The sequence below is a fragment of the Achroia grisella genome, unplaced genomic scaffold (assembly GCF_030625045.1).
Source record: "Achroia grisella isolate CSIRO2021 unplaced genomic scaffold, CSIRO_AGI_Agris_v1 utg754, whole genome shotgun sequence".
NCBI classification, from domain to species: Eukaryota; Metazoa; Arthropoda; class Insecta; order Lepidoptera; family Pyralidae; genus Achroia; species Achroia grisella.
Window position 1 is genome coordinate 730,961 of NW_026713011.1, and position 12,630 is coordinate 743,590.

General features: G+C 31.6%; 2 protein-coding genes and 2 non-coding genes across 4 annotated transcripts; 1 reads left to right on the forward strand and 3 right to left on the reverse strand.

Moving 5' to 3' along the window:
• Positions 1-455: 455 nt before the first annotated feature.
• Positions 456-3,438, forward strand: LOC131850362 (probable ribosome production factor 1). Its single transcript, XM_059200579.1, has 6 exons — positions 456-614; positions 702-825; positions 1,162-1,325; positions 1,731-1,935; positions 2,743-2,888; positions 3,232-3,438. Exons 1-6 carry the CDS (start codon positions 589-591, stop codon positions 3,407-3,409), a joined length of 843 nt encoding a protein of 280 aa, XP_059056562.1. The 5' UTR covers positions 456-588; the 3' UTR covers positions 3,410-3,438.
• Positions 3,439-6,387: 2,949 nt separating this feature from the next.
• On the reverse strand, positions 6,388-6,472 carry LOC131850376 (small nucleolar RNA snR60/Z15/Z230/Z193/J17). The gene has a single exon (XR_009357835.1). It is a non-coding gene; the product is annotated as a small nucleolar RNA snR60/Z15/Z230/Z193/J17 (small nucleolar RNA).
• Positions 6,473-6,673: 201 nt separating this feature from the next.
• Positions 6,674-12,290, reverse strand: LOC131850353 (tRNA N(3)-methylcytidine methyltransferase METTL6). The gene is made up of 8 exons (XM_059200570.1): positions 11,438-12,290; positions 10,957-11,120; positions 10,451-10,499; positions 9,321-9,356; positions 8,440-8,484; positions 7,764-7,799; positions 7,251-7,311; positions 6,674-6,951 (listed from the first exon to the last, which is right to left on the reverse strand). Exons 1-3 carry the CDS (start codon positions 12,115-12,117, stop codon positions 10,495-10,497), a joined length of 849 nt encoding a protein of 282 aa, XP_059056553.1. The 5' UTR covers positions 12,118-12,290; the 3' UTR covers positions 6,674-6,951; positions 7,251-7,311; positions 7,764-7,799; positions 8,440-8,484; positions 9,321-9,356; positions 10,451-10,494.
• LOC131850375 (small nucleolar RNA snR60/Z15/Z230/Z193/J17) lies at positions 8,546-8,627 on the reverse strand. The gene has a single exon (XR_009357834.1). It is a non-coding gene; the product is annotated as a small nucleolar RNA snR60/Z15/Z230/Z193/J17 (small nucleolar RNA).
• Positions 12,291-12,630: the final 340 nt, after the last annotated feature.

Consider the following 12,630-nt stretch of genomic DNA (forward strand, 5'->3'; position numbering starts at 1 on the left):
TAAGTTTTAGCCCCTGACCGAAAGTTGGTAAATAAATAGAAATATGATAATAAATTTATGAATTTTCGCACTCTGGTGCTTTTTTTTTCTCCTCCGCCATCTTTGGCTTTGCCTTCGCATTTAGCCAATATAAAAGTTTTTTTTGAATTTGGCGGGACTCGTTCTTAATATTTTTTTAATGGCACCGAGTACTAGCATTTTTACTCTGGAATTAAATTAAACCACTGTTTACATTTCTGCTATATATGTGCTATTATACGCTCATTGGAAAGTAGGTCTATCTAATAAATTAATATTAATTGTCCATTTATACATCAACTCTTTATGTCAGTAAAAGAAAAAAATAGTTTAAAATTTAGTACATACTAATGGTATATCACTCGCTCTAATCTGTGCCTTAACCACAGAGCACATTTGTAATTTTATTTGTGAAATGTGAACTAAACAAAAATACTCTGTGCTGTGGTCTGCAATATATTTTGTTAAAATAATACAATATTTATAATTTAAGTTTATTTAATAATACAGTACAAATTTACGAAGAAATACATCGGCATTGACGTGAGAAAGTAACATTTAGATACCAATATGGCACGTGGGAAAGATAAAAAGAAGTAAGTTTGGTTATGTTTATTTCACGTCAACATCCATGTGTATTGTATTTTTTATGAAGCAAAATTGTAAATTTGTTTTCATTTTAGACGTAAATTAGAGAAAAAGCAAGAAGGAGAAGATGTTCCAAAGAAGGTACCGCATACGTTGGAATCTCTTCGAGAAAAAGATGAGACTATGCTCGCAAATGTGGAGGCTGAGGAACAGGAAGAGGTAGGAGTTACTGATAGTATTAACAATATGAACATATAATTTTATGGTGATAAAATTATATGGTTCTAACACAAGTTAATGGCCGGTGGTTTAACATAACTTATAGAAATCAGAGGTCAAAAACTGGCATTTGGAGATATACAAAAACAAAATTAATGTGAGAGATGACTGCAGACTTACCTTGCCAGCAAACCCAGTCATCTTCATTGTACAATACTATTTAGATTCACTGCATCCTTTTTATTATCTGTCCGTCTTTTATTTGATATTAAAAAATCTTAAATAATGTCTTTGCATATAATAAACAATACATGTAGAATATTATTTTTCTTCCAGGCACAAAAAGATATGGAACTTGACGAGCTATCTACATATTATGAAAATTCATATGAGCCCAAAGTGCTAATTACATTTTCAGACAACCCACATACTAAGACAAGGATATTTGGCAAAGAACTTACTAGAATAATACCTAACTCTATATCCCGATATAGACAGAGGTGAGAAAATATCTACAAACTGTATTATTTATAAAAATGTAAAATATCTATAATAAAATAAATTATTTATTAATATCATTAACAATTTTTAGCTTTGTTGTTGTACTTTCTAACTCAATCTGATATGTAAGTGTATAAGGATAATCACTTATTAAGTAGGAAAAACAAATATTTTTACTCCTTGGCTGAATTTGCAATACAAATGATGATTCATTCAAATATACTATTCAAAAGTGCCTAAAATGAATTTTATTTCTATTCTATTAATATATTTATGGGGTTACTTGACCATCTAATAAATAAATAAATTCTATAATAAAATGTTGTTGCCTCATTTAAGTGTATCTCTGACATAAATTATGTAAATATCTATGTTATGTAATATTTGTATTGTAACACTAACAGGTCATCAGTAAAAAGAATAGTGCAATCGGCCATCCGCGAGAGTGTAACAGATGTGATTATAGTTAATGAGAATCAGAAACAACCAAATGGATTCCTTCTCATTCACCTTCCCAATGGACCCACAGCACATTTTAGACTGTCCAGTTGCAAGATCACACCGGAATTACGCAAGGATTTTAAAGAAATTACTATTCATAGGCCTGAGGTAAACATTGAGATTTCTATATATTTTAAAAATTGTATGTAATAAATAGTCTCATGAATATGTAAAAAAAAAAAAAAGTATTGAAAAGTGCAGAAATAAAGACTTCTTTATCTTAAATAGTCACATGAACAATTCTATCAAGACTACTAAATAATACTAGTACAGTACCTCTAGTACTATTTATCACATTATTTTTCTTGGTAAATAGTACTAGAGCTAGTCATAGTACATATATGTAACATGTGACTTTTTTAACCAAAAAGGAGGTTCTCAATTCTGTTGTGATGTTTGTTACTTCATAACACTGTTATTTATAAACTGATTTGTGAAAAACTTTATATTTAAAAGAGTGTACTTTCAGATTAGTTGACTTTTTTAGTTTTTAAGTTGTATTTTTAAGAAAATTATTTTGTATAAAACTAGCAGCTGTTGCCATGTGGTTTGGTTTCTTTTTTTAGATATTCTCTCAGTCCTGATGATAAATAGACGTTAAATTTCATTAATATCCGTTCAGCAGGTTAGTAGTGAAAAGGTAACAAATAGATATAAAGATTTGCATTTATAATAATAGTAATGTCTTCAAATGTATGTTGGATATTTTTCACCACCAATAAAAATATTCGAGAAATTATAGAAGGTTGATATATGTAAAATTACGTTTTATATATTTACCAAGCATAAAGCAAATCTGAGAGTTTATTCTTTCTACTGAAATATGCAGAATTGATTACTAATTCTTATGTAATATTTTGAATGTCATTATACATTTGATCAGAATTATTATACTAAATTCTTAATATTCATTAGGTGATCCTGAACAACTTTAGCACGCGTCTGGGTATGACTGTGGGCCGGATGCTGGGCGCGCTGTTCCACTATGAACCTCAGTTCCGCGGACGCCGCGCAGTCACATTTCATAACCAACGCGACTATATATTCTTCAGGCATCATAGGTTAGTTTATTATACATATATTTAACACTAATTAATGAGAATCGCGTTTCGAGTCGAGGCAGTCACTGAACTAGTGTTTGCCTCTGATAGTACATGTGAGTCCATACATACAGCACGATTTACTACAAATTCATAATTAGTTACACTTGGATGTAATTTTCTTATTTACACTGGCACCAGTGGAGGATGTTAGGGTCAGTTAGTGTGTCATGGAATGTCAGTATTTTAGATATGAATTTGTATTATTAATGTTAGCAGAACTTATTGCATTTTTTTATCAGAAAATGATTAATGGTGACTGATATCCGGATAATCTAAAATAATAAATATTGCGTATTTTTAGATATGAATTCACATCAGACGGCAAACGAGCGAAGCTCCGCGAACTCGGCCCTCGGTTTACTTTGAAACTCATCTCGCTGCAGCAGGGTACCTTTGATTCCAAACACGGTGATTACGAATGGATCATAGCCGGCAGGCGCCACCAGATGGAAACCACCAGGAGGAGGTTCTTCTTATAGTAACACGAAATTTAAATAAAGTACATTTTAAGGCACCTTGTATTATTTATTAAACATCTTTGTTCTAATGTTAATAATGACAAATTAAAGAGTTGTGAAAACAGTCGCCTTTTGGTATAATGTTTATTCACAAAGATAACAAACTTTCATTTTTCAATATTTCAATCTAAAATTCAGTTTTCACCTCATAAATAACAATATCTTTATTGTCCATGTGCACCATGATAAATTACATCACAATTCTTGCTATTGTTACAAATATTTGTTACATTTTACGTCCTTGGTTTAGTATATCGTTTTAATTCCGATGCTCGCTGGTGTGATTGTTCGCACGATACAAACATTTTGTATTCATAAGTATGATTGTATCAGTCTGGCTTTCTTCTATGTACACACAAAAAATGTATCTAAGTATTTATATCAGTAGTAATACAAGCTCAGTTTAGCTTGGTACTAGATGCGAGTTGCTCCAATTGTTCAGGGATGTTATATATAAAAATTACATGTCACGCTGTTTGTCCGCGATGAAGTCCGAAACTACAGAACCGATTGCATTTTGTGTACAATTTGATCCAACTTATAGGATAGTTTGCATCTCAATTTATAATTGCAATATTATTTTATTCAAGAACTATAGCCTCAGCAATGCGTGGTCTGTTAGTAATTAATAGTGCCATTGTAAAGGCTGGATTCAATACAGTACCATCAGTAAGCACCATCATATCATCTTCATCATAAGAGTGTAAACTAGTAAAACCTTTTAGGATAAGGAATGGTAGAAAAATAAAACATACGAGTAAAAGAGTATTTTGGTTTTTAATAATTAAAATTTTTGTATTGCCACCTCTAATAATAGTATGCAAACAATTTCTTAAGGATTAGTCTAAAGAGTCATTGATGACCAAGACGTTCGTTGTTCATCGGATTCTACAATATAGTCTATATAGAGGACCATCTGATTGCTATGGTAATTTTCTCATCAGGCTGGTCCATGCACCGCTTCCTGATGTAGGTCACGGATCATTAGCATAAATTTCTGTAAAGAAATAATTATAATTAATATTTACTACTGGAAATCATCCAGGTTGATTGGACACGATGTCTGTCTGGTGGATATTCACAACTAAATAGTGGCTTATTATTAAATACCTAATTCTATGAGCGTAATCTGGAGTTTTATGTAGTGAGTCTATATAACTAATATGGCGACAAAAACACCATATCAGCAGTTTGGACCACAGCACTCTCTGTCTGCTTTACAAATCGTACCCTGTGTTATAAAGCACGCTTATAGGATCGCAGACATGCCGTTGTATGATCAGAATTCATTGCTTCATAACATTGATTTAAATATTAATTTTATTGAGATAATAATAATAATAAGTAACATATTGGTAAATTGTAATTTAGTTGCATTGTATTGTAAATCCGATGTATTAACCCAGCCTAAATCTACATTAAGATTGTATGTACATAATTTTTATTAAATAACAAACATCTTTGCAATCGCCCACTATATCACAAAATAATATAATTAGGTTAGATATACTCAAAATATAGCCAAGCAAAATGTGCTCCTGTAAATTTGTTTACCAAGTACTGCGTATAGTATAAGCTCTTTTCTTTTTAACTAAATAGTGTAGGCATCCCAATTGTATGATTGTATATTTCTCGCTATAAATAACATTATATTAATTGTTACATTCACCACGACGTCGACAATTCACAATAACTCTGACTACCCCATCTTGTATAACAGTGACGGTATATTATTATGTAAATACTCCGAAATAAATATTACTTACCCATTATACTTCATGGCACCCATTTAGGAACTGGGCTGAAAGAAAAATAAGATGCTGATTACAATAAAATTTAACTTTTTTTTATTCAAATAATGAAACTTTAAAATGTCAGACGTGTATGGTTGGTCAACATGGTTGTTTGGGTTCGCTCTGTTGAGGGAGACCTGATGGTCTGGTCATCATTTTAAATAGAAACATGCGTTGCCGCGCCGAAAGAACAAAACTAAAACAGTGCATACGGGCATACTACGACTAACCGACTGTATATCAGCAGCCTAAGAGGTACGTATTATTACTTATTATGTTATTACATTTATACTTTAGCTAAAGTGACATTGTTACGCTTATTTCACGCCGTAGCCAATCAATCATAAAACATATACATAGGACTTGCAAATAAAAAGAACTTGTGATATTTTATATATCATATAAACATGGTAACAGAGTCGAAGTTGATAAATAAATGAATATATAGAAGTTAGTTCATATTTACCTTATATCTTCAGACAGCTAAATTATAAGGACACACAGATATCAGCCAGCGCGTTATCTGTAACAATAAATACTACTATTTTGAACTATATATATAAATTAGGTTTAATATAAAATTATATGTATAGTTAAGATCAGACGTGTATGGTTGGTCAACATGGTTGTTTGGGTTCGCTCTGTTGAGGGAGACCTGATGGTCTAGTCATCATATCTTGTTTTTTTTATTAACTATTTTAATGCACAAGTGAACTGCATCTGGTCTTTACAGCTTCATCGGTTTATAGTGGTATTACATTGTTATATCAATATTTTTTTATCATATACTATATATGAAATAATATTTTACTAATATAAACAGGGAAAGTGCTTGTTACTCTTTCACGCATAAACTACGGAATGGATTTTAATGAAACTACAATGATGTAGCTTATACATCAGAATAACATATAGGCTATAAATTTTACGTCGCTGAACACGAGGACACAGCTAATCAATTATATATTAACACATGCCTTAACACTATTTCATAGCTATTTAAATTTTCACTAAATAGTTTTTTAAAAATAATTGGTTTTGAAAATTACCTGCGCCATGTGTCTTGTCTTCATTTCTGGTTGATGTTCTGAAAAGATATATATCTTTAGATATTGTACACAGTGATACTACATGAAAGTATATGTTTTTTGTTGTCAGATAGGAGCGAAAGACATAAAACGGTTATGCATCAATGTGTTCAGATGAACTATGAAGTCATCATGTAAATTAACTTTTCTTATATCTTAAGACTGTCTGTTTATTACAATATGATGGAGAAAAAAATGAGAATATTTATTGTTCTAAAGATTCTCATGGAATCTAATTGACCTATTTAATAAAAGATAATAATTAATTTTAAAATGACAAACTTAAATTCTTTTGGGAACTTATTTCTAATTAAAACAAGTACAACTATGACAAACTGTTTTAAGCTATAATTGGACACGTGTATGATGTATTATGTGGATCAGTTCTTTTCTTATGCGAATATGTAGTAATATACTTATTATGTACAATGTCATTTGAAAACAGAGTAAAGTAATAACAATATATGTTGCTTCTTGGCATGGACTACATTTGGTATTGACAGTTTATTTGACTAGAAAGTGTCTGCAAATATATCATAATGTAAATATTTCAATATTTTATTATTTCATAGTAATTACCTTTTCATGCTGCAACCGGGTTGGTCAAATAGGCCAATTGTACCTAAAAACAAAATAAGTAGCATGTTATTAAACAAGTTTTATATATTTATGTATAGGAATGTTTACATAAAGTGATCAGACGTGTATGGTTGGTCAACATGGTTGTATGGGTTCGCTCTGTTGAGGGAGACCTGATGGTCTGGTCATCATTTTAAATAGAAATAATCGTTAAGGGCGCATAATATTTTAATCTAATAAATGAAACGAAAATAGTGCATTTGGATTTTCTAACGACTAACCGACTGTCGGCGGCCTAAGAGGTACATAATAAACATTATAAAAATTGAACAATAACGTTACCTCATGACTGATAAAACTCGACATAGCTTCTGCGATGTAGAGTAAAGCTCTCGCAATGTACCTGTGAAAACAAAACTGATTGAATATCTAAAGTAACAATAAAAAAAAGTGTGTAATATTTTAATGTATCAGTGGCGATAGTTATATTAACAGCATTATATGGTCAGATGTCCCTATCTAAAATCATCATTGTAAATAAAATATAACCTAGACTAATGTCATAAAGAAATAGATTTGACGTTTTTCTTGTAATGGTTAAATACAATTTATGCATAAACGAGATAGACTTAGAAAATATTCGTCTGCGTGGTTACGCCATTCTCTTATTTCGGTCACCAAGCAACTTGCTTGTGCGAGGAATCGAACTCGCGACAATCAAATCGGCTAGTTACAAATTATATTTTCAACATTACATATACAATAATCGCATACGTATGAAACCAGGGAGGTATAACTTCGCTGGAGATATAAGTAACTCTAATCAATGCTAACTTGACTAAAAATTGTATTTACCTTTTCTGAACGCCTTGTAGTTTCAATGACATTGAACTGCAAATAAAAAGAGGTCGTATAATATTATTTTTTTCTACAAATATTAGAGATATAAATGCAGTAAATGGTTTCAGTGAGGATAGTTATAATAACATCATTATGTATTCGGATGTCCCTATCTAAAATCATCATTAGTGTAGTGTAAAGTTAAATAGGGGAAAGTTCTAACATCAATAATCAATTGTGTCCGACCGATTTCGGTTTTCGCCAGCTCATCAATGCTTTGAAATTTATTTATGTGAACATGCAAATATAATTATTCATTCATTAAACTTAAGAGCAACGCTTTTGTCGGTGGAGCTCTCTCCACGATCCTCCATCATACTCTTTAAGCCTTGATACGACACGACTCCAATTGTTTTTAATATGTTTGATGTAACTGCGCCTTGGTCTTCCGCTCCCCCTCTTTCCTTAATATTTCCATTAATAATTAGTTTCAAAAATTCATCGTGCCGTATCAAGTAGTCCAACATATAATTATGCAAATACAATTTTATACAAAGGATCACGTGAATCCTTTTAGTAAAATTTTAACACCTTAGTGACATGGCAAGTTTTTAGACTAAATCCTCTAAGCCCCCTACAGAGATAGCGAAATTCGATATCGGTAGGACATTTATTTTATACGTTTAAATACCTTTTTAGCTTCTGTTCCGCTTTTCAACTCTAATTAGATGTAGGCCTGAAAATAAAGAAAGAGGATGAAGTTTCGTAGTTGACATTGTCACTGCACTAATAGTTTCGTATGATATCAGATAGGAGCGAAAGACAAAATAGTTATACATCAAAAACTTCAGATGAACTATGAAATCATCATAAAAATTTAGATCGTAAATATGGGAGTATACTAAATGCATTTATAAGTATTTATTCATACATTTCAAAATTAATAATAATAATCTCAGGACAATTCACACAGCGCCATCCAGACCCAAGTTAAGCTAGCTAAAGCTTGTGTTATGGGTCCTAGATAACTGATACAAATACATAGATATATTTTTTTTTTCGTAAATACATACATATTATACATAGAAAATACCCAGACCGATACAAACAATCATACTCATGAATACAAATGTTTGTGCCGTGCGAGGAATCGAACCCGCGACCATCGGTCGTAAAGCGGTAGACTAGACCGCTAGACCACCGAGGTCGTCAAATTAAAATTAAAATACTAATATCACAGTATAATGCAGATAGTGTGAACTGTCATACCTTTATTATTTATTACAATATAATAACCTTAGACAATTCACACAGCGTCATTTAGTCCCAAGCTAAGCAGCAGCTTGTATGATGGATACTAACTAGACAACTGATACTGAGGTACATTATTTTTTTGCAAATATACACATAAGATATGAAGAAAACATCCAGACAAATACAATCATACTCATGAATACAAAAGTTTGTACTGTGCAAGAAATTGAACCTGCAATCATGGGAAGTAAAGTGGTGTGCTAAAACACTAGACCTAGTGGTCAACCTATTATCAATGTATAATTTAGATTAACATACCTTGCTTATTCAGTTTCATCCTGATGTTTGTATTACCTGTAAAAACAGATAGTAAATAACAATAAAGGTATGTTTAAATAAAAAAGCTACAATTTTTATTTTAACGTTTCAGCCAGCTTATTAGCTATTATTGCATCAGACCTCACAACAGACATCCCTATTCTAAGATTGAAATGGAATGATGAATGATCGACTTACACATGTAAACTATGATGAGATAAAGTCCCTAGTCTAGTTTGCCTATTGTGAGGCAACGGAAGTTTTCAGCTGCACTGCGCTATCATCATTATAGAATTTAAAATACAAATTGTAATAGCTGGCTTGAATATTATACATGCTATATATTTGTTTGTCTTAATAATGTATTTACTGCAAATTATATTTTTTTTATTGGATGATAATGGAATAGTGCATCCATCTGTGCTAAGGGTTTACACAAGCGGGGCACCAGTGGAGGACAATAAGATGAGCATGAGAAAATGTCAGTTGGGCCATCATAATTAATTGACCAGGAATTTATGACGATGGTTTCCACGGTGAGCCGCGTAGAGGTCAATTTGACATGGCACATTGCTAGCAATAGGGACAATAGTCCACATGACTAACTACATATATAATTAGCTAACCCTTTCCCTAATTATCTAAATATTAAATTGAGCACCTTGTTGTGTTTCAAACTGCTTAATTAATTTGCCTTGCCTTTATCCCCATTATTTGGGGTCAGTGCAGAATGTTATTTGTTTATAACATGTTTTTTTTGTAATGGTAGATAAATATAACATGGAATCATGCATCATGTAAAGTGTAATTGCTTCCTAATAATATATGAAAATATTTAAAGTTATTAATAAGCTAAAAACTTCAACACCTCTCTACCTCTATTATTCTCTAGTCTAGTCTAATAGACTAAGGACTAGAGTCCAACAATAAAAAGGAGCCTTTTTTATTTTATTGATTGATGTCTATCGCCTTCTGGTGAAAATCTTTGCCTCAAACATTTTATTTCAGGTTTTTATAAAACTTGTGAGATTAGAAAAGTAAATGATTCCTGCCAGCTATAAACAATGAGTGAAATTAAGAAAATATTCCCAAGTGGAAGTTATATATGTCATAATGCAAAATATACATACCAACTGTTCCATGTATTTCATTCCAGCAGTTTCCCAGGTAGATTTTAACCTGTATTGAAATAAAAAATCATTAGTTATTTTTGTTTGACAAATATATATAAAAATAGTTTAATTGTTGTTCAGATAGAGCTAATATACATGCAAATCACTGTACATTCAATGGTTAGCACTTTCATCATGACAGTAATAATTCTGTAATATTATTGAGGTAAAATAAAAAGTAATATGCTGTATTATTTAATTTTAAGCTTCATTATGTAAGGATAGAAGTCAGTTAAGTGAATTTCGTTCTTCCTGCCTACACTGTAAGATATTTGGTGTGAAGACACATAAAAATATTTGTTTGGTAATTAATATGTGAAGACCCTTTGGATTCAATATGTCAATAAATTGTTTTTATGAATAAATTTATTTAAAATACTATTTTATTATAAATTTTCTGACTGACTTGTCTAAAACAGTTTTTGTAATTAAATTAATTAATTTAAGTTCTATTTATTACTCACCATTGGCAATTGGTTTTCTATATTTTCCCTGGACGAAGATGCGAGGCACATCAATGCCTTCTTTGAAATTGACAGTGCGACGTTGCACATATGTGTTCATAACTATCTCAAAGCCGGCCTCTACAAATAGTTTTTCAAGCTCTTCTTCTGTAAAGTAGTAACTCCTGTAATATTAAATGATGTCAATATAAATTTGGGTAAAAAGTATTATATAATCGGTCCTAATAGAGGCTTTGTTACATTTTTAATTTAACGGCAGATTGATTATAGTAGAATTGCTTGTAAAGATAGATTGCATTACTTGGATGGACATAGGCTATATTTTATACCAAAAACCAATTCGGAAGGAATGAAAGTTTGTGCAGAAGTTGCAGATAATGGGTACTTCACTTTGGATATTAAAGACTATTTTGTTAAGTATACAGGTAGAAAAAAGAATTGCATATAATATAGCTTTATATATAATAATAATAATAATTACCTCGTGCCATCTTGTCTCATGTAGAAATTGTCAGCTATTTTATGTCCAGGTTTGAAACGCAACTGGGCCATGTCATATCTGCCGTAGTCCCGGAACAATAGAATGCCGCCCGGTGTGAGCGCGCGAAACGCCACCTGAGCCACTTGGGCCCACGAGGCCGGTTGAATCGACGACAAAACGAAAATTAAACTAGCTATATCCACACTCCCTTCAGATATATTGTCAAATAAATCATCCGTTGTCAAATCCGCTGTAAACGCTTTCATTTTACTCTCATTGTATAGTTTGTTTGATTTCACGAACTCCACAGCACGTGGTGAAAAATCACAAGCGTAAAAGTAAAAATTAGAGAAAGCTTCTTCAACTAACGGAAACACCATGTTTCCAACGCCGCATCCCAGCTCTAAATATACAATTCGCTGTTCTGGATCAAAGTTTATGAGTTCTTGAAACTCACGTGTAGTCCAATGGCGATCGCGAAAAAATTTGGTTTCATTTCGTTTGTAGAAGATATCCCAGTGTCGCCTGGCTTCTCGCTCTAATTTCGCAGCTTTAGCTTCGGGGATCAAACGGTTGTTTTGGCTTTCCAAACGATTCCTCTCATCGTCAGTCAATTGCTTTAACCGGTGTCCAAATATGTCTCCATTATCACCAACATGTTCAGATAAATCCTCTTCCATCTCTAAAGTTGTTAAACAAATATATGATTGTTTGATTATAATTCAATAATGAAACATGTTAGAATAAAACTTCACATTTATTTTATAAAATAAAATTGCTCGCATTTTATGATTTAATTAGAAAAAGCTCCTATGCCAACAGCGTGGAAGAATTGCAAAAGAATGACAAGTATGATAACTGACAACAAAATAAATGAAATGTCAAACGAGAATAACATTCTTGAACGAATGAAAGTTTATTTTATTTACTATGTTTTACGGCTTTGGATACATTTCCTTTTGAGCCCTAGAATAAATGATTGCTGAATAGTGTTAATTAAAATGATGAAATTACAAGAAATCGACAAGAAAATGTTGTGACAGACATGAAGGGGTTTGATAGAGATACATTCAAATTTGTGCTTTTTCGTTTTTATTATAACTAAGTACAATAATAGTTTTAAATTTTCGATACCCGATTTTGAAATTTTAGGCTACAATGGAAAGAATGAATGAATGAATGGTTGCAATATT

Excerpts from the sequence above, each read along its gene's own strand:
- LOC131850353 (XM_059200570.1), bottom strand. The coding sequence starts at position 12,117 with ATGGAAGAGGATTTATCTGAACATGTTGGTGATAATGGAGACATATTT. Across the intron at positions 11,121-11,437 it reads ATGAGACAAGATGGCACGAG|GAGTTACTACTTTACAGAAG; the intron begins GTAATTATTATT and ends TTAATATTACAG.
- LOC131850362 (XM_059200579.1), top strand. The coding sequence starts at position 589 with ATGGCACGTGGGAAAGATAAAAAGAA. Across the intron at positions 826-1,161 it reads AGGCTGAGGAACAGGAAGAG|GCACAAAAAGATATGGAACT; the intron begins GTAGGAGTTACT and ends TTTTTCTTCCAG. Across the intron at positions 1,326-1,730 it reads ATATCCCGATATAGACAGAG|GTCATCAGTAAAAAGAATAG; the intron begins GTGAGAAAATAT and ends TAACACTAACAG.